This window comes from Aquarana catesbeiana, linkage group LG01, assembly GCF_042186555.1.
Source record: "Aquarana catesbeiana isolate 2022-GZ linkage group LG01, ASM4218655v1, whole genome shotgun sequence".
Taxonomy (NCBI): domain Eukaryota; kingdom Metazoa; phylum Chordata; class Amphibia; order Anura; family Ranidae; genus Aquarana; species Aquarana catesbeiana.
Window position 1 is genome coordinate 981,895,565 of NC_133324.1, and position 20,764 is coordinate 981,916,328.

Below are 20,764 nucleotides of genomic sequence, written 5' to 3' on the forward strand. Positions count from 1 at the left end.
TCTCGTTACTGTCTCTAATACCGAAACCCATAAAGACAATTAAAAAAGATATCATTATTCATATGTTATCGGCAGCAAAAACAATAATAGCAAGAAATTGGAGGAAGGGGGCGTGGCCAGGATGGAAAACTGAGCGGATGTGTTCCTGAGCTCTCCTGGAGTGTGATCCGGTAAATTATCCGTTCTATCTATTCTCACCTGCTAAAAAGAGACCTAATAATATCTGGATGCCTTCTAGAACTCCGGGCTACCAGAAGAGGGGCAAGAAATTGAAGTTCCCCCCTGATTTATCCGTAGAGACTGTCTTAAACTCTGGCTCCACGAGATCCCCTGCGCGCAATAGCAACATGGCGTCGCAGACAGACCACGAGGAGAACTCAGTGTCGGCGTCTCCGGGATTGCCGGAGATCATGGCGGCAATTACAACCTGCCAAGCTGCCGTTACCTCCTGCCAATCTACCTTAGCCTCAAAAATAGAGGAGGTGCAGTTGGATGTCGGCCTGATTAGGCAAGATCTGGACAAGATCCGTGCCAGAGCGACGGAGGCTGAGAACAGAGTTGGAACGGTGGAGGACACTGTTAACGACCATGCTGCTTCCATTCGCATATTGCAAACTAAGGTCAAGGCACTCGAATACCGTGCAGAAGATGCCGAGAACCGGAGCCGCCGGAACAATTTGAGGATCGTGGGCCTCCTGGAGGGAGTAGAGGGCCGTTCCCCGTCGCAGTTCACGGAGGGGCTGCTACGCTCCCTGCTACCGGCAGCTCAGCTCTCCCCTTATTTTGCGGTCGAAAGAGCCCACCGTGTACCGCCAAGACCTGGTCCTGAGGGAGCCCCTCCAAGAACCTTCATCCTCAGGTTATTGAACTTCCGAGACGAGTTGCTTAGGGCGTCTCGTGCTGCGGGAGATTTACCCTTCCAGAACACCAAACTCCTACTATTCCCGGACTACAGCATGGAAACACAAAGACAGAGGCGATCCTTTGATGCTGTGAAGGCAACCCTGCGGAGGAAAGGTATAAAGTACAGCGTTTTATTCCCGGACAAATTGAGGGTGATTGATGGTGAAACGGCGCGCTTTTTTACCAGCCCCAGAGATGCTTCAGCTTGGCTGGATACTCTGCCCCCATAAGAAGTCCACTCTACAAGGCTCTGCTTTACCAGTAAGCTGCTTCTCCTACCTTGCTTGACCGACTATCCCTGTTTACTTCCTGACTCTGATTGCTACCACGTAACGGAGGCTGGGGCTCCAGCCTCAACAAGCGTGCTCGACAAAGTTTTATGTTAGGTGCCCCCGGCTCCTGTGGTTTTGTTATGCCGGACCCTGAGCAAGTTGACTGCTTTGGAGCACGGGAAGTACCCCTACACTGACCGTCAGTTTCGACGGTAGGCTACTTTCGATTCAGACTATACTGGTTATCTCTCTGGATTTTCTGAGGACGATGCAAGTTATGGTAACGAACTCTAAGAATGTGCCCCTGTTTTAGGCAGGTGAATGCTGCAATTTCTCTACCTAAATATGCCTGGTTACTTTTATTTTTGTTTTTTGGTCGTTTTTTTTTTCTTTTTTTTTTTCGATCACTCCAATAGCTCTAAAAGGAACTTACTACTCCCACATACAACCCTGGTTCAGGGGATATGTGAGGTCTATATCCAAGCTCACAACCCTGACTTAGGTTTATAATCTTAGTATTATGGGTGTTTGGGGATCTGAGCGCAACTCCTGTTTCCGAGGTGCGTGGGGTGGGGGGGTGTTTTGGGATGCTAATGGTTGGGCACCCATGTTATTTTTTTGTTTTATTGTTTTAACTTGTTATTTTTGTCTGCAAAAATGTAAACGCAAATCACGGTTGGTCTTTATGGACAGATATGTGTGGGCATATCCCTATCACATGGAACTCGAGTTTTTAGAGGTTCTGTGTGATACGGATCCTTGGTGTGGCTTGGGAGGGACAGGTTCTCCCTTGAAATTATTTTTCCTGTATACATTTCACATTATACCATTTTTATTTTTATTTTTATTGACGCGCCTAACCCATGGCTAAGTGTTTGGTGGTTTCTTGGAATGTGAGAGGCCTTAACTCGGCGGTTAAGCGCTCCCTGGTACTTGCTTACCTGCGGAGACTCCGCCCACAAGTGTGTATACTTCAGGAGACACATCTTGTCGGTTCTCGCATCTTAAGTTTTAAAAAGGCCTGGGTGGGCGCGCACTACCATGCACCATACTCTAATTATGCGAGAGGCATTAGTATCCTAGTACATAGATCCCTCCCATTTCAGATTGTTGAGGTGAAGTTAGACCCAGAGGGCAGATACATTCTATTACATGCCTTAATCTCTGAAATCCCTTTTGTAATAGTGGGGCTGTACTTGCCACCACCGGCAGATGTCGCTGTCCTCCATGAACTTATGCAAAAGGTCGTATTATATAATGTTGAAAATGTGTTATTTATGGGTGACTTCAATTTGGCCCCTTCCAGAGATGTTGACAGACTCCATGCTTCCGGTCCACCCCAGCATGGGCTCTCTCATTGGGCCTCCGCCTTCCACATGACAGATGTGTGGCGCCACTACCACCCCTCGGATAGGGCTTTCACATGTTTATCTACCACATACCGGACCATGTCCCGAATTGATTTGGCTTTTGCCTCCTCTATGTTACTTCGGAGGATTGAATCCTCTGAGATCCTTTCTAGAGGTATCTCGGATCATGCTCCGGTATCGGTTACTATTCGACTCTCTCATGTGGTGGGTGAAAGAGTGTGGAGGCTGTCTAAATACTGGATTATGGACCCTGATATTCAGGAAGAGCTCCCAGAGGCTCTATGCAATTTTTGGCTAAACAATGAAGGTTCCACCGGGCCTCTAGTACAGTGGGATGCTTTTAAGGCCTGGTTTAGGGGGGAGTATATGACCCGCATTGCAGCCAAGAAGCGCGATTCTGTGCAGTCTCTGAGGGATCTGGAGGTGCGGACGAAGTTGAAAGAGGAGGAGTATATACAAAATCCGGATCAAAACCACTATGTGCCCTGGCAAGACTCTCTGAGGGAACTGTCCCTTCTAAGAGTCAAGCTAACTCGGAAATCTATGCTTGATAGTGCGCAGAGAGTATTCGAATTCGGGGACAAGAACGGGAGACTATTGGCTTGGTTAGCAAAGGGAAGGAATGGTGTCACCCATATTGGAAGGGTGAAGGCGCTGGATGGTCGGCTATTGACGACCCCAGCGGACATTAATGCAAGGTTCCTTGAGTTCTATCAGAATTTGTACTCAGCGAGAGCGGGATTCAGTGGTGAGGAGCTACTCCAGTATCTGGAGAGGATTCCCTTCCCCTCCCTGACGGATGAGAAGCATGAGGAGTTAGATAAGGACATTTCATTAGAGGAAGTCCAGGAGGCATTGGGTGCTATGCAGTCTGGGAAATCCCCTGGACCAGACGGCATCCCTATAGAATTCTATGCCACATACCAAGAACTCCTGGCACCAAGACTTACCTCGCTACTGCTGTGGTCGGCGGAACTGGGATCCATCCCAGATTCATTATCCGAAGCAATTGTTGTGTTGGTGCCCAAGCCTGGCAAGGACCCGGAAGACTGCGCCTCTTACCGGTCTATTTCCCTCATCAATGCAGATGCTAAACTACTGGCCAAAATACTGGCCATTAGAATTCGTAAGGTGATGGAGGACTTGGTGCAGGTCGATCAGACTGGTTTTATGCCGGGCAAGGGTACCGACATAAACATCCGTCGCTTATTTCTGAATCTAGCTGCCGCCCATGACAACAGAGGAACCAGAGTCATAGCCTCTCTGGATGCAGAAAAGGCTTTCGACTCTGTTGAATGGGAGTACTTATGGGCGGTCATGCAGAAGTTTGGAATAGGCCCTCGCTTCATGCAATGGCTCCGGGTCCTGTATAAGGGTCCTAGGGCAAGAATTCGAGTAAATGATACCCTCTCGGATTTCTTTCTCCTCCAGAGGGGCACTCGGCAGGGCTGCCCCCTTTCCCCCAGCTTGTTTGCACTTGCCCTGGAGCCCCTGGCGATTTTGGTCCGGGAATCCAGCCGTATAGTGGGACTCAGGATTGGCCCTCTGGAGGAGAAAATATCATTGTACGCTGACGATACCCTACTTTACCTGCAGGATGCTGGTCCCTCATTGGAGGCTGCTCTGGGGGCCTTTGACGAGTTTGGGCAATTCTCGGGGATACGTATAAACTGGTCCAAATCAGTCCTTTTCCCTTTAGATGAGCGGGCAAAAGAGCTGGCTCCTCAGACAGCATTGAGATGGGTGGAAGAATTTACGTACCTAGGTATAAAGATTGCTAGAGAACCCCAGGCATATCAGCGCCTAAACCTCCTTCCAATAGTCGCGCAACTAAAAGAGCACTGTTCCCGATGGGCTAATCTGCCCCTAAATCTCCTTGGGAGGATTAATGTCTTGAAAATGATATACCTGCCCAAGCTCAATTATATATTCCGAAACTGCCCAACGTGGATACCCCAAATCTTTTTTAAAAGTCTGGATACGTGTATTGGCTCCTTTCTATGGAGGGGATCGTCTCCACGTATAGCTCGCACTACTTTGCAGCTCCCCGTGAGTTTCGGTGGCCTAGCTTTATCTAACCTGACGGTGTACTACTGGGCGGCTGTCCTGGTCACGGTCAGGTGGTGGTTCGAACAATCTAGAGCTAACGCAGCGGTGTGTCTTGAGGCGGCTATCGTGGGATCCCTTACTGAACTAAGCAACCTGGCCTACCGCGGGACGTCGTCGTACCCCTCCTTGCCTGTTCCCACTGAAACTACCTTAAGAGTCTGGGGAACGGCTAGGAAAAGGTTCTTAGCTGCCAGCCAGTGGTCTCCATTCTGCCCGTTGTGGGGGAACTCCACCCTCCCGCATTTTCGGACCATTCCGGATCCGCAGGTCTGGGCCAGATATGGTATCAAGGTCTTAAAAGATATTATAATGTCAGGATCCCTTATTCCATTCCGTACACTAGCGACTAGGCATAATCTCCCGGGATGGATGTTTTTTCGTTACTATCAGCTGCGACATGCCTTCCAAGCACAATTTCCGACCCCGCCTATTATTCAGGCAGATGCGGTTGAGGAGTTGCTCTCACAAGAGGCCTTGCAAAAACCCTTGTCTATGCTAGGAAGCCTTGTGGGTTAAGTGGAAGACAGATATTCCGAACCTAGACAGGGAAGCTTGGGAAGAGTGTTTTGATAATGGTCTCCAGGTACTGATCTCCTCTAGGGATAAACTAATCCAGACCAAGTTTTTGCATAGGGTGTACTTCACCCCTCAGAGGCTGCACAGAGCGTTTCCGTTGAGATCCTCGAATTGTCCGAGGTGCCAGTCACCGGATAGTGACTATATCCACATGTTCTGGAGCTGTCCTCGACTCTCCAGATATTGGGCTGCTATAGAGGAATTTGTACAGGTCAGACTACAGTTGGAAATTTCCCTATCGCTAGAATTGGCCCTCTTGGGTATCCAAGATGACGAACAGAGACCTCGCTACACCAAAATACTACTGGCCCTACTGTTATTCTATGCAAAAAAAGTGATTCTGTTAAAGTGGACGTCTAGTCGTCCCCCTACAATAAGAACCTGGGAAGACTCAATAAATGCGGTCATACCGCTCTATAAATTAACTTATATAAGTAGAGGTTGTCCCCAAAAATTCGGCAAAGTCTGGCAACCATGGACTGACCCGATCTGACCTCCCTGCTGGGTCTCTGAAGGCTGTGGAGCTGGGCAGGTCTTTGTGGTGTGTAGAGGGTATGTTGACCCCCCCCCTATGTATTGTGCAATGACTATCTGTATTTTATGCTGACGTCCCCCCCCCTCCCCCCCCCCCCCCCCCACTGCCTGGTAACACCAAACTATACAACACTTAAATGCTGAGCTAATAACGTCTGCTGTATAATATCTGTACGTTGTATAACTGTACTGTTGTCAGGCTAGAGCATATAACAGGTAACAGTTCAGGTGTTCTGATTATGCAAAGAGTTCAAGGAACAAGAGCACATACCATGAGCAGAGCAGGTCAGCTGGGACTTGTAGTTCACCGCTGTAGATGTAGGTCGATGTTTGCTGGACCTTGTAGTTCACCACTGCAGATGAAGTTACTAGTGGAATCAGGCAAACGTAGTCTAGGCAAGCTGGGTCATACACAGGAAGATCAGAGTCCAAACGGTACCGAATCAGAAGCAAGCAAACAGGGTCAAACGAGCCGGGTCATACACGAAATACACAGAGCAGATATCAAACTGGATCAAACACAAGGTAACTCTAACACGAGCAATGATTGAATGCTGTTGCAAGTTATTTAAAGGTCAGCTGGCCAATCATTGTTGTTCCCCAGGTAAAGGCTGTGTCAGGTGAGTGTGCTGGGTCCTAAAGGGATCCTAGTACAGACAGTACCCCCCCTTCCTCGAGGGGTTGCTCCTGCACCCCCAGGCTTACTTGGATAACGAAGATGGAACTTCTTCTTAAGTCGGTCAGCATGAAGATCACGAGCTGGGACCCAAGATCGATCCTCTGGGCCGAAACCTTTCCAATGAACGAGATATTGTAAGGAATTGCGCACTCGTCTGGAATCAAGAATAAATGCCACTTCATATTCCTGACTGTCCAACACATCCACAGGTTCTGGTTCATTTACTTGGAGGCTGGAATGAACAGGTTTCAACAATGAAACATGAAAGACATTTGGAATGCGCATGGATGGGGGGAGTTTTAATCTATAGGATACAGGATTAACAATCTCCGAAATTTCATAGGGCCCGATGAATTTTGGGCCAAGTTTTTTAGATGGAACATGCAGGGACAGATTCCTAGATGATAGCCACACTTTGTCACCAACTTTATATCCTGGTGCCTTTGAGCGCCTCTTGTCCGCCATTTTCTTAAAAGCCTGCACAGAGCGAGAAATAGCATGATTGACATCGGACCAGATTTTGGAGAAATTTTCAATTGTGGTGTTGGCATCTGGCACATCAGAGGGTGGAAGATCAAAGGAGTACACACGAGGATGCAACCCGTAAACACAGAAGAAGGGAGAGGTCCCTGTAGATGTGCTGGCACAATTATTAAAGGCAAATTCTGCCCATGGCAGGACGTTGACCCACTCCACCTCATCATTGGCCATCAGACAACGTACCATCTTCTCTAGAGTCTGATTAGTCCTTTCTGTTTGGCCGTTTGTCTCAGGATGATATGCTGAAGAATATGATAACTTAATCCCCATCTGAGAGCAAAGGGCCTTCCAAAACTGGGCTATAAACTGAGAGCCACGGTCTGAGACAATGTTGATTGGTGCCCCATGGAGCCTGAAAACATGTTTAATGAATAAAGATGCCAGTTCTTTAGCAGATGGGAGTTTCGGAAGCGGAACAAAGTGGGCCATTTTACTGAACCTGTCTACCACCACCCAGATCGTGGAACATCCCTGGGACGGAGGCAAGTCAGTGATAAAGTCCATAGATAAATGGGTCCAGGGACAGGTAGGTATTGGTAGAGGACGTAAGAGACCGGGCGGCTTAGGGGTACTGCTCTTGCTTCAAACTTCACAGGCCTGGACGAAGGCTAACACATCCTGCCTGATCGATGGCCACCAGAGGTTGCGAGAGATAATTTCAAAAGTTTGTCTAAACCCTGGATGTGCTGCAGGTTTTGATGCATGTACCTGTTGCAATACCTGCAAACGAAGAGCCAGGGGCACAAAAAGCATACCAGAGGGAGTGGAGGGAGGGGCTTCAGCCTGTGCAGGTAACAAAGCCTCAGAGATGTCCGTCTGGGTGAAAGCCAAAATCCTATCCTCAGAGATAATGGGTTGTGGAGGAAGCGGAGGAGGAGACTCTGAAAGAAAGCTGCGAGACAAGGCGTCAGCCTTAATGTTTCTTGGTCCTGGTAAATATGAAATTGTGAAGTCAAATCTGGAGAAGAACAATGACCACCTGGCTTGACGTGAGTTCAGTCTTTTAGCAGAACGGATGTATTCAAGGTTTTTGTGGTCAGTCAGAACTATGAATGGATAGCGAGCTCCCTCCAGCCAATGTCTCCATTCCTCCAAAGCGATCTTTATGGCTAGAAGTTCTCTGTTGCCTATATCATAATTGCGCTCTGCTGGGGAATATTTCCGGGACAAGAAGGCACAGGGGTGGATGGCAGCATTTACAGGATCCTTTTGTGACAAAAGCGCCCCCACCCCTACTTCAGATGCATCTACCTCCACAATAAAAGGTAGCTCAGGAACAGGATGGCGTAGGATTGGTGCAGAGGTAAAGGCTTTCTTTAACTGAGTGAAGGCTGCCTGGGCTTCAGTAGTCCATTTAAAGGTAGTCGGAGTCTTCCTGGTGAGAGAGGTGATGGGATGTGCAATGGTGGCAAAGTTCTTAATGAATTTTCGATAGAAATTTGCAAAGCCCAGGAAGCGCTGAACTGCCTTTAGGTCTGAAGGTGGTGCCCAGTCTAAAATGGCTTGAATCTTGGCTGGATCCATGGTGAGGCCTGTGTCAGAAATTAGGTAGCCTAGGAAAGGTACTTGTTTAACATGGAAAGAACATTTCTCAGGCTTTACAAAAAGGGAGTGAGTCTTTAATCGGGCCAATACTGAGCAGACATGTTTCTGATGTGTTTCAAGATTGGGAGAATATATCAAAATGTCGTCTAAATATACAAGCATGAAGCGACCCAACATGTCACGGAAAATGTCATTCATAAAGTTCTGAAAGACAGCTGGTGCATTTCTGAGACCGAAAGGCATGACAAGACATTCGTAATGACCATCCTTGGTGTTAAAGGCTGTCTTCCACTCGTCACCTGCACGTATGCGCACCAGATTATAGGCTCCCCTTAAGTCCAGTTTGGAGAAGATTTTGGCTCCCTGGATTTGAGAGAACAATTCTGTGATGAGAGGAAGAGGATACCGATTGGGAACAGTTATTTTATTTAGACCTCTGTAATCAACACAAAGTCTCAGTCCCCCATCCTTCTTTGGGACAAAGAAGCATCCTGCTCCTGCGGGAGAAGTGGAGGGACGGATGAAACCCTTAGCTAGGTTTTCCTGGATGTATTCTTGCAAAGCAAGATTCTCTGGCTCAGATAGTGGAAAGACTCTCCCTCGAGGAGGTGTAGTGTCAGGCAAGAGGTCAATAGGACAATCATAACTGCGATGAGGTGGTAAAGTGTCAGCAATCCCTTTAGAAAACACATCCCAAAAGTCCTTATAACAAAGTGGAATCTGTTCCATTCCCACTTGACAGGTAGCCAGTCGAACAGGATGCTGGATGCAGTTCTGCTTACACTGATCGGACCAAGTCAGAATATTTCCTGTTCGCCAGTCAATTACAGGATTGTGCTTCCGAAGCCAAGGAAGGCCTAGGATCAAAGGAGTGGATGGAGAGTCAATGACAAGACATGAAATCTTCTCCCAATGCAAAGCCCCCAATTGTAACTGGAAAGGATTGGTGGCTTGGAGCACTAGATCTTGTGAGAGAGGCCGATTATCCACGGAAATCAGGCGGACTGGGCAATCTAGAGCATGAGTTTCCAAGGACAAAGAGGTAATCAGAGTCTTATCAATAAAATTCTCAGCGGCTCCAGAATCTACCAAGGCCAGCAGTTCATGAGCCCCTGTCCCAAAGTGAATGACAGCGGGTAAAAGAATACGCTTGTCCCCCTGGGGAGATGAGAGCAGACCTAAGGTAACCTCCCCGCAATTACCTAGGTCCTGGAGTTTCCCGGACGTGTAGGGCACGAACGGAGCATATGACCCTTGAGGCCACAATACAAGCAGAGTCCCATGTTACGCCGGCGCGTGTGTTCCTGGGCAGATAACCGGGTGGAGCCTAACTGCATAGGTTCTTCCTCAGATTTGGCACTGGAGGTGGAATAGTCAGTCGGCAAGGGAGGTATATAGTTTGCCACAGCTGTAGTTTGTTCTCGTCTCCTCTCTCGCTGGCGGCGGTCAATTCTAATGGCTAGATTCATAGCCTCCTCCAGTGAGGCTGGGTAGGAGAAGTTGACCAGAGCATCCTTAATTGCATCTGAAAGGCCCATTCTAAACTGGCTGCGGAGTGCTGCATCATTCCAGCCAGATTCCGGGGCCCACCTGCGAAACTCTGAGCAATACATTTCAGCTGTGGTAGTTCCTTGCTTTAAGTTACGCAGGGTTGATTCTGCAGTAGCAGCACGATCTGGATCATCATAAAGCAATCCTAGGGCTTCAAAGAAGGCATCTACTGTTAGCAAGGCTGGATGGTTTGGTTCCAGGTTAAAGGCCCAAGCCTGGGGGTCACCCTGTAGTAGAGAAATAATGATTTGCACCCTCTGAGTTTCAGGGCCAGACGAGGATGGTCTTAACTTGAAATATAATTTGCAACTGTTTTTAAAGTTGCAAAACCCTTTACGGTCACCAGAAAACCGGTCAGGCAAAGGAATTTTTGGTTCAGATGGAGTTTTTGTAGCAGTGGTAATAGAAGGAGATTGCGCCTTGGTGAGCTCTGTGGCCATTTCCTGAACTTGATGGGATAAGCGGCAAAGTTCCTGTGCAAACAACTGAGCCTGCTCAGGATCCATGATAGGTTTCCTTTATTATGTATGGCTCGTGTTCATGTCAGGCTAGGAGCATATAACAGGTAACAGTTCAGGTGTTCTGATTATTCAAAGAGTTCAAAGAACAAGAGCACATACCATGAGCAGGTCTGAGTAGAGAAGGTCAGCTGGGACTTGTAGTTCACCGCTGTAGATGTAGGCAGATGTTTGCTGGACCTTGTAGTTCACCACTGCAGATGAAGTTACTAGTGGAATCAGGCAAACGTAGTCTAGGCAAGCTGGGTCATACACAGGAAGATCAGAGTCCAAACGGTACCGAATCAGAAGCAAGCAAACAGGGTCAAACGAGCCGGGTCATACACGAAATACACAGAGCAGATATCAAACTGGATCAAACACAAGGTAACTCTAACACGAGCAATGATTGAATGCTGTTGCAAGTTATTTAAAGGTCAGCTGGCCAATCATTGTTGTTCCCCAGGTAAAGGCTGTGTCAGGTGAGTGTGCTGGGTCCTAAAGGGATCCTAGTACTGACAACTGTGTATTTGTCACACTATTTTCGGTTTTTTTTTACATTCTGTATATCATTTTCTCAAATAAAGACCAACCTTGTTGTTAAAAAAAGAAATTGGAGGAAAACGAGGAGTCCAACAATAGCAGACTGGATATGTGAAATGAATGAAATTCACTATATGGAAAAACAGATAAGGGAGGAAGGATATATAACAAGTCAATTATCAAAAATCTGGCAAAGTTGGGATGAGTTTCGATCATCAAGAGAAGTATTAGAATATCTATAATAAAATAAAGAGGGAACGGAGAGAGAGGGAGAAGGAAGCGGCGAGGGAGGTTAACAACTCCCCCCTTTTACTTTTTTTTTTTTTTTTACCTTTGGATATGGAATTGGATGTTTGATTGTCTGTATGAAAGTGATACGGATGCAGATATAGTAATTGGGGGGGGTGGGAAGGAGTGTTAAGAATACATGGTAGAAAATGGTTTTAGATAAGAATGCTTTCACAGTTTGTAATAAAAGAAAAAGGGAAAATTATCACGAAAATTGAAGTACGATGTATAATCTGTGGAATTGTTTATGTTTAATTGGGATGTTGTCGATATAAATGATTGTTTTATATGAAAAAATTAATAAAGAGAAATTATAAACAAAAAAATTCCTTGTGCAAATGCCGGACGGCGCAAAAATTTGTGACTGGGCCAAAAAATGATATCACACCCTTGTCTACATTTGCGCGATATCGAGCTTCTCCCTACGTGTCTCAAAGAGGCGCGTCCATGCGCTGTATTCAGTTCACGATGATGACTGCATAGGGACCGCTATCACAGGCGCCAGAAGGCAGATTACGGTGCCTGAGGTAAAGGTACCAGGCGAGGTTCCTTGTGGTAAAGCCGCAAAGGAGAAAAAACCTAAACGCGGGAAAACGGCGAAACTGTGCTGGGTGACACGCCTCTTGGCGGTCACCCGGTCATTTGCACATATTTTAAATGTCTCATTTTCGAGGTATGGAGGCTCGGGTAGACAACCCAGGGCGTTCCGCAAGAGGCGGAGTCTGTGGCTCCTCCGTACACAAAAAATACTAGAAGAGTCAAATCGGAGAGTCAGCATGGTATAGTATGGCATTGTGACCGATGGCGTCGGCGGACAATCTGCTGAGATTCTCAGATTTGCCTGAAAATGAGTTTCTATTTTACTTCCCAATATTCTCTATGGGCGTTCCCTTCTGTGATTCCATAGAAAACAATAATAATCCCACTTCATCTCAATATTAAATATCCCCACTGACTATGGAGAGGATGTCGGGATGTATTGGATATGGGGACATACTACAAGGAATGACAGAAAGGAACGTCCATAGAGAATAATGGAAGAATAGATTTCAGTTGGTCACAGAACCATTAGACCCCTTTCACACTTGTGTGACTTGGGACTGTAGGTTGGGTTCTTATCTCATCCCTTAATCCCGAACACATATGAATTACACGAGTTCTGAGGATAATTTAATGCAGATAAGGCACCAAGTGAGTTTAATTACCACCTTAATCAGCCACAGAACCCGGGTAATTATTATGTGTTCGGGTTTAAAGGGATGAGGTGACAACCCTAGTGCAAAGTCACATGACAAGTGGTACCCCATGATCTCCAATGAGCACCGCTCATATCTGTGTGACTTCAGATTAGTCCCTGCACTACTTTGGTCAGACTTTGATGTGACTGGAGGTCCATAGACCCAACATTACACAGGCATTGCTTCAAGTCATGTGACTTACATCAGAGGTTCTCATCTCCTGTCCTCAGGACCCACCAACAGGCCAGGTCTGCAAGATAACTGAAACACATCACAGGTGATATCATTTGCTGCTCAGTGATTGCAGTATTCTAGTCTGCATCTCCCCCAAGGTAATACTTAAAATCTGGCCTGTTAGGGGGTCCTGAGGACAGGAGATGACCTAGATCAGTGCTTCTCAACCCTGTCCTCAAGTACCCCCAACAGGCCATCTTTGCAGGTTTTCCTTTATCTTGCACAGGTGCTTTAAATCAGAGTGAATGGTTTGGTATTTTGGAGAGATATTTTATCTAAGAGAAATTCCCAAAACATGATGTCCTGTTGGGGGTACTTGAGGACTGAGGTTGAGAACCACTTCCATACAGGTCGTACGAGTGTGAAAGGGGCCTTAGTCCTACCAAATATATCCTTACATGACATCCTCTCCATATTCACTGGTGATCTTTAATATTGAGATTATTTGGGATTATTATTGTTTTCTATGGAATGATGAGGATGAAGGACAGAAGGGAATGCCCATAGAGTATAATGGGATGTAAAATAATCATTTACAGGCAAATCTGAGACGCTCAGCATTTTATCCTTTCCCACAGGTGTTCCCCAAGTAGAGGAGCGGATTATAAGATTGGGATTATTTGGGATTATTATTGTTTTCTATGGAATGACAGATAAATGATAGAAAGGAATGTCCATAGAGTATAATGGGAAGATGTGACCCGGAGTCAGAACCATTCACCGTACCCAATACATCCTCACCCGACATCCTCTCCATAGTCAGTGGGGATCTTCAAAACGGAGAGGAATTGGATAATAATTGTTTTCTAAGAAATTAAAGAATGAAATGTCCATAGAGTATAATGTATATCAACTTTTCTTGTAGACAAATCTGAAAGATATAAGAAGTAAAGGGACATGTATCCCTTCTGAGACCACGGCCTCATTCAGAGGCTTTGTCTTTATATAATAACACACACATGGGTAGTGGCGCAGCCTATTAGGTGCTTTTAAATAAAACAAAAGTCCATCTAAAAGTCCTTTGAGCCAATCAGCTCTGTGTAAAGGAACAGAACAGTCCACTGTATCAGGGCCAGCCTTGCAGGGGAAGTGGAAGAAGACTCCAGACATGCAGAAAAAGAGAGAGAAGACACAGGCGCCTATGTAATCGCCTATGTAATCAGGTACATATGGATCCAATGAACCATGCTAACGTCCGTCCAGGCTATGTGTTTGACCCTCGCCTCCCATATCCAAGTCAAAGGGAAATAAGGGGGTAGAGATGTGATGGCAGTTGCTGCTGCTGTCTCTTCCCGTCTAAGCCCCCCCAAAAAACGAAAAAGAATGGGACTATTCCGGTACTAGGTAAACAAGTGCAGTAATAGACATGGGAACAGATTAAAACTAATATACATTCAAATTTTTAATAGTAAAAAATACACAATTACAAACAAAATATTTACATACAATCATAAAAACAAAAAGGGATATACCACCCTGACTAAGCAAGTGGATCCCACAAATTGTTGAGTAAAGGGTGTATGTAAAGCTTTTAATCTCGACCGGTTTCGCGGTTAACACCGCTTCTTCAGGAGAAAGATATCTATAACATAATTAAGTAGCTTAAACATAGCCTCCCATATCCAGATGGTGTTCTTGGAAGTCCTGGCCAGCAGGATACTGTGGCGCTTAAGCGGGATCCTAACTGAGGGTTGGAGTGCAGCTGAGGTCTGATGAAGAGGGCTGGACCGCAGCGCTGAGTGTGATGGCGTCACTGGCGTGCTCGCAATGCATTTCGGAGCATGCGCACTGGGGAGATGTAAACAGTGCACCCTCTTTTGTCAGGCTGGGAACAGCCTTTTATGTGCTTTGTAGATGCTGCCATCTAGTGGAGAGAGTTAATTAATACTGATACTAGTATATAAACAATATATGTGTCCATATATACAGTATCTCACAAAAGTAAGTACACCCCTCAGTCACATTTTTGTAAATCTTTTCTTCTATCTTTTCATGTGACAACACTGAAGAAATGACACTTGTCTACAATGTAAAGTAGTGAGTGTACAGCTTGTATAACAGTGTAAATTTGCTGCATTCTCAAAATAACTCAACACACAGCCATTAATGTCTAAACCGCTGGCAACAAAAGTCAGTACACCCCTAAGTGAAAATGTCCAAATTGGGCCCAAAGTGTCAATATTTTGTGTGGCCACCATTATTTTCCAACACTGTCTTAACCCTCTTGGGCATGGAGGTCACCAGAGCTTCACAGGTTGTCACTGGAGTCCTCTTCCCCTCCTCCATGACGACATCATGGAGCTGGTGGATGTTAGAGACCTTGCGCTCCTCCACCTTCCGTTTGAGGATGTCCCACAGATGATCAATAAGGTTTAGGTCTGGAGATATGCTTGGCCAGTCCATCACCTTTACCCTCAGCTTCTTTAACAAGGCAGTGGTGGTCTTGGAGGTGTGTTTGGGGTCATTATAATGTTGGAATACTGCCCTGTGGCCCAGTCTCTGAAGGGAGGGGATCATGCTCTGCTTCAGTATATCACAGTACATGTTGGCATTCATGGTCCCCTCAATGATCTGTAGCTCCCCAGTGCCGGCAGCACTCATGCAGCCCCAGACCATGACACTCCCACCACCATGCTTGACTGTAGACAAGACACACTTGTCTTTGTCCTCCTCACCTGGTTGCCGCCACACACGCTTGACACCATCTGAACCAAATAAGTTTATCTTGGTCTCATCAGACCACAGGACATGGTTCCAGTAATCCATGTCCTTAGTCTGCTTGTCTTCAGCAAACTGTTTGTGGGCTTTCTTGTGCATCATCTTTAGAAGAGTCTTCCTTCTGGGACGACAGCCATGCAGACCAATTTGATGCAGTGTGTTGTGTATGGTCTGAGCACTGACAGGCTGACCCCCCACCCCTACAACCTCTGCAGCAATGCTGGCAGCACTCATACGTCTATTTCCCAAAGACAACCTCTGGATATGACGCTGAGCACGTGACCTCAACTTCTTTGGTGGACCATGGCGAGGCCTGTTCTGAGTGGAACCTGTCCTGTTATACCGCTGTATGGTCTTGGCCACTGTGCTGCAGCTCAGTTTCAGGGTCTTGGCAATCATCTTATAGCCTAGACCATCTTTATGTAGAGCAACAATTCTTTTTTTCAGATCCTCAGATAGTTCTTTCCATGAGGTGCCATGTTGTACTTCCAGTGACCAGTATGAGAGAGTGAGAGCGATAACACCAAATTTAACACACCTACTCCCCATTCACACCTAAGACCTTGTAACACTAACGAGTCACATGACACCGGGGAGGGAAAATAGCTAATTGGGCCAAATTTGGAGATTTTCACTTATGGGTGTACTCACTTTTGTTGCCAGCGGTTTAGACATTAATGGCTGTGTGTTGAGTTTTTTTGAGGGGACAGCAAATTTACACTGTTATACAAGCTGTACACTCACTACTTTACATTGTAGACAAGTGTCATTTCTTCAGTGTTGTCACATGAAAATATAGAAGAAAAGATTTACATAAATGTGGGGGGTGTACTTACTTTTGTGTAAACAAAAAAGTGTAGCGCTAAAGTGTATAATCGTGAGGATGGGAGGTTTTAGAGTGGGGAGAGGTCAATCCACATTGGGAGTGGCATGTAACCCCATCCGAGCCAAAACCAAATAAATATGTAAACAAACAATATCACCACCTAAGTGAAAAGGTGCAATGCTTTTTCTTTTAAGGGAAAATGCAAATATACATGAAAAATAAAAATAGGTGAAATAACTCAACCAATCATATTCCCAAAAGTCCACATTTTTGGTAGTGAAAAAAAGGAAAAGGGAAAATATAAGTGAGAAGTATGAACAATGTCCACAATAATAGTGAGGAAGTGCAAATCCCAAATGAATAATAGAGGCTTGGTAATTTAGTCCATACGTTGCATAATGCCGTTTGAAACAAATAAAACCCAAGGCAGATATCTTCACAGTAAAGAGACTCCGAATCAAAAGTGAAAGGTAGAATACTCTTACCGACTTCGGTGGACTCACAAGCCGTGGGCGGTGAGTCTAAAGAGCTTGTACTGTCTCACGATGAATGACAGTGTAACGATAGGTTGTGCACCGGAAGGTATCCTCCTCAGATGGGGAACCCGGAGATTGTCCTGAAGGTATTCAGGATACAAATAATCCAGTGTGCCCCCTGGGAGACAGCAATACACTGCACACGTCTCCCAGGGGGCACTCTAAAACCTCCCATCCTCACGATTATACACTTTAGCGCTACACTTTTTTGTTTATATATTTTACACAGTCCTAGTCGTTCTGTAGTGTTGGCTGCTACTTTGATTTTTTTGGATTGGCGCGGCAATTTACTTATCCATTTACTTACTTTTGTGACATGCTGTATTCTCTGTGTTCTTCTGTATAAAAGTTCCTATGACTACGTGTCTCAGTCTCAGCCCCTCCCTGTGTAGGAATGTACAGAACTGGTTATAATGAGTGTCGGATACTTTCAGTTTCATTTCTCTCTTCTGCTCTCAGCGATGGCGTCTACTGATCTGAGGAAGGAGCTGGAATGTTCCATCTGTCTGAACATTTATACAGATCCTGTAACCCTGAAATGTGGACATAACTTCTGCCGGGACTGTATTGGTCGTGTGTGGGATACACAGGATAGGGCTGGAGGTTATTCCTGTCCTGACTGTAGACAAGAGTTCCAGGATCGGCCTGCACTGCACAGGAACATAACACTACGGAACATAGTGGAGAATTTCCCGTCCACCCATCCAGATCGGGAGGAGTCCGGGGTCTTCTGTACTTACTGTATTCACACTCCTGTACCTGCTGTGATATCCTGTCTGATGTGTGAAGCTTCTCTGTGTGACAATCACCTGAGAGTCCACAGCAAGTCACCAGAACATGTCTTATGTGACCCCACCACTTCCCTGGAGAACAGGAAATGCTCCGTCCATAAGAAGATCCTGGAGTATTACTGCACTGAGGACTCCACCTGTATCTGTGTGTCCTGCAGGCTGGATGGAGAACATCGGGGACACCAGGTGGAGACTCTGGATGAGGCCTCTGAGATGAAGAAGAAGAAACTGAGGAATGTTCTGCAGAAACAGATGACAGAGAGAGAGGAGATGGAGAAAAGAGTCCAGAGTCTGCAGGAACACAGGAGGAAAGTACAAGGAGAAGCAGATGATGAAACAGAGAGAGTCACTGCCCTGTTCAGAGACCTCAGGAGACGTCTGGAAGATCTGGAGAATAGAGTCCTGAGGGAAATCTCCGGGCAGGCAGAGCGGATCTCCGGGATAATCAATGATCTGGTCCAGGATCTGGAAATAAAGAAGGAGGAGCTGTCCAGGAAGATGGGGGACATTGAGGAGCTGTGTAACATGACGGATCCACTGACTGTCCTACAGGAATCAGACACAGGTGACTTGTGTGATACTGAGGATGGAGATGATGAGGACAGAGAGAGACATGATAAACTCCTCCATGATGGAGGGGATCTGGATGTGGGGGGGATCTCACACACATTACACACAGGTTTATCTGATATCATGTCTCAGGTAAATGTAGGGAGGGGGGTTACAGACATATTACTGGATGTGAGGACAGCTGGTAATCATCTACTTATATCAAATGACATGAAAACTGCATCCTTATCATCACATCAGAATCGCCCAGAAACACCAGAGAGGTTTCATTATTATCAGGTGATGAGCTGTCAGAGGTTCTCCTCAGGGAGACATTACTGGGAAGTGGATATCTGGGGGGCAGAGGACTGGAGAGTCGGGATGTGTTACCCCAGTATAGACAGGAGAGGACGTCAGTCATATATTGGATATAATAAGAAGTCCTGGAGTTTGGAGGGGTGGGGGTTGGGGGGTAATCAGCTCTCAGTGATACATGACAGTAATAAGATCCGATTACCCGGCGGTATCTCCAGTGGGAGAGTCAGGATAGATCTGGATTATGAGGCCGGGCGGATCTCCTTTTATGATCTGTGTGACCCGATCCGACATCTCCACACCTTCACCACCACCTTCACTGAGCCCCTCCATGCTGCGGTATATGTATGGGGGGGAGGGGGAGGTTGTATAAAGATATGTGGGGGGAATGAGAAGTGAGAGATCTGCCCGGAGACATCACAAGGTGGATGATCTGATTGGTGATTGGTGGAATACTCATCCAATAGGAGGAAGCAGAGGACAGGAAACATGAGTGATTTATTTATAAAGCTGCAGGTTCCGGGGCCGTCATCTTCATCCTAAACCTCACTTCACTACCTAGTGTGTCACTGACCAGGAACAAGCATGCAGGAGGTCAGATTGTTCAGCCTTCACTGGCTGCATGCTTGTTCTGGGTCAGTGACACACTACATAGTGTAGCCAGGATCAGGATGACGGCCCTGGGGTCTCCACCATCACTGTCTATCTATAGAAGAAAGGGGTATTTTCAGCTTTGGATGGAGTGGGGGAGGATTAGAACCTCTGTCAGATTTTTTTCCTGCTATCTGGGGCTCCGTTAGAGAGATTTCCCCTCACTTCCTGTTCCTGTGACAACATTTCCCCAGACAGGAAGTGAGGGGAACTCTCCAACAGCAACACAGACAGAAATAAAAATCCTTTTCTTTAGTAGAGTAGGGGAAGGATTAGAACCCCTGTCAGATCTTTATTTCTGTCTGTGTCCCTGTTGTAGATTTTCCTTCATTTCCTGTCTGATAAAATGTTGTCACCAGGACAGGAAGTGAGGAGAAATCTCTCTAATGGAGCTCCGGATAGCAGTAAAAATCTGACAGGGGTTCTAATCCTCCCCCACTCCATCCAAATCTAGAACAATAGGATTTGTCTAGACACACACTTTAATATCCACAATGAGAATTCCAACATTTCTGTCCTCACAGGTTCCTTTACATGACCAATCCATGGATCTGTGATTGCTCCTCCCCCTCACTGTGATTGGCTGTGATGATTATCACTATGAATACAGCCAGTGCTAGCCTTGTTCCTATTGGTTATGATGTGGAGGGGGCGGGGATTGTGGTGTGGGTGTGGTAATGTGGACAGGTGATGGGGGAGGGGTATACAGTCTCAGGAAGTGGAAATCCTGGGCTCTGTATATGGGAATATTGATCAATGATTGGATATAGATATAACAATCAGACAGATTGGACTATTACTAGTATAGCACAGACCCGAGACTGGTCCTGCTGCTTGGTCCCAGGTTCCATTCCCTGATAGGCCCAGAGCAGCCAGGCACAACGCATTTCCTCCATCAAGTCATAGATCAGGCCTTGGATGTCCTTTTGTAGTTTATTTGCTTAAAAAACTGGGATGGGGGAGGGGAAGTTTTAGGATACTCCAAAATGTGTAATAAACTGTAATGGAGGACAGTAAATCTGGGTGAGAACCTCCCTCTTGGATGTGAAGGGTAACTAGATTCCAGACAGGAAGTCTTCAGTAGAAGTATAATCCTGAGTGTAGTGCTGGGAGCTCTCCTGTCCCTGGAATTAGACATGTGCGGATCGGATCATTCCGAAATAAAATTCAGACATATTTTCATTATTCCGATGTATCCGAATTTCCAAATTAGAATCGTACCCAATTTAAACAATTTTAAATTTAAATTTAAACTTTGTCACAATTTCCTTTCTGCAATTAATCTCATCTAGATGGACTCTGTTTTATAAGAATCTATGGACTTGTTTCTTGATGGGACCTTGCTTTAGTTTTTCTTTTTTCACTTTTTTTTTTCCACTTTGGTATTTTTTCACTTATATTTTTTTATGTATACTCACATTCATACATGTATGATTTCATGAATTTAAATGCACTTCCCTTGTGGTGTTAGAAATCCTGTTTGCTGCATTTTTGGTGTA

The 20,764-nt window shown here is 45.9% G+C and overlaps 2 protein-coding genes across 2 annotated transcripts in view; both read left to right on the forward strand.

Annotated features, from left to right (window-relative positions):
• The window catches only part of LOC141129063 (uncharacterized), a 162,578-nt gene that overhangs the window by 51,492 nt on the left and 90,322 nt on the right, over positions 1-20,764 (forward strand). The window contains exons 3-4 of the mRNA XM_073616811.1: positions 239-1,017; positions 2,361-3,928. Of these exons, the coding sequence (XP_073472912.1) occupies positions 239-1,017; positions 2,361-3,928 (2,347 nt within the window). The remainder of the gene's footprint in view (positions 1-238; positions 1,018-2,360; positions 3,929-20,764) is intronic.
• Positions 17,421-19,618, forward strand: LOC141123772 (E3 ubiquitin/ISG15 ligase TRIM25-like). The gene has a single exon (XM_073612074.1). It carries the CDS (start codon positions 17,421-17,423, stop codon positions 19,011-19,013), a length of 1,593 nt encoding a protein of 530 aa, XP_073468175.1. The 3' UTR covers positions 19,014-19,618.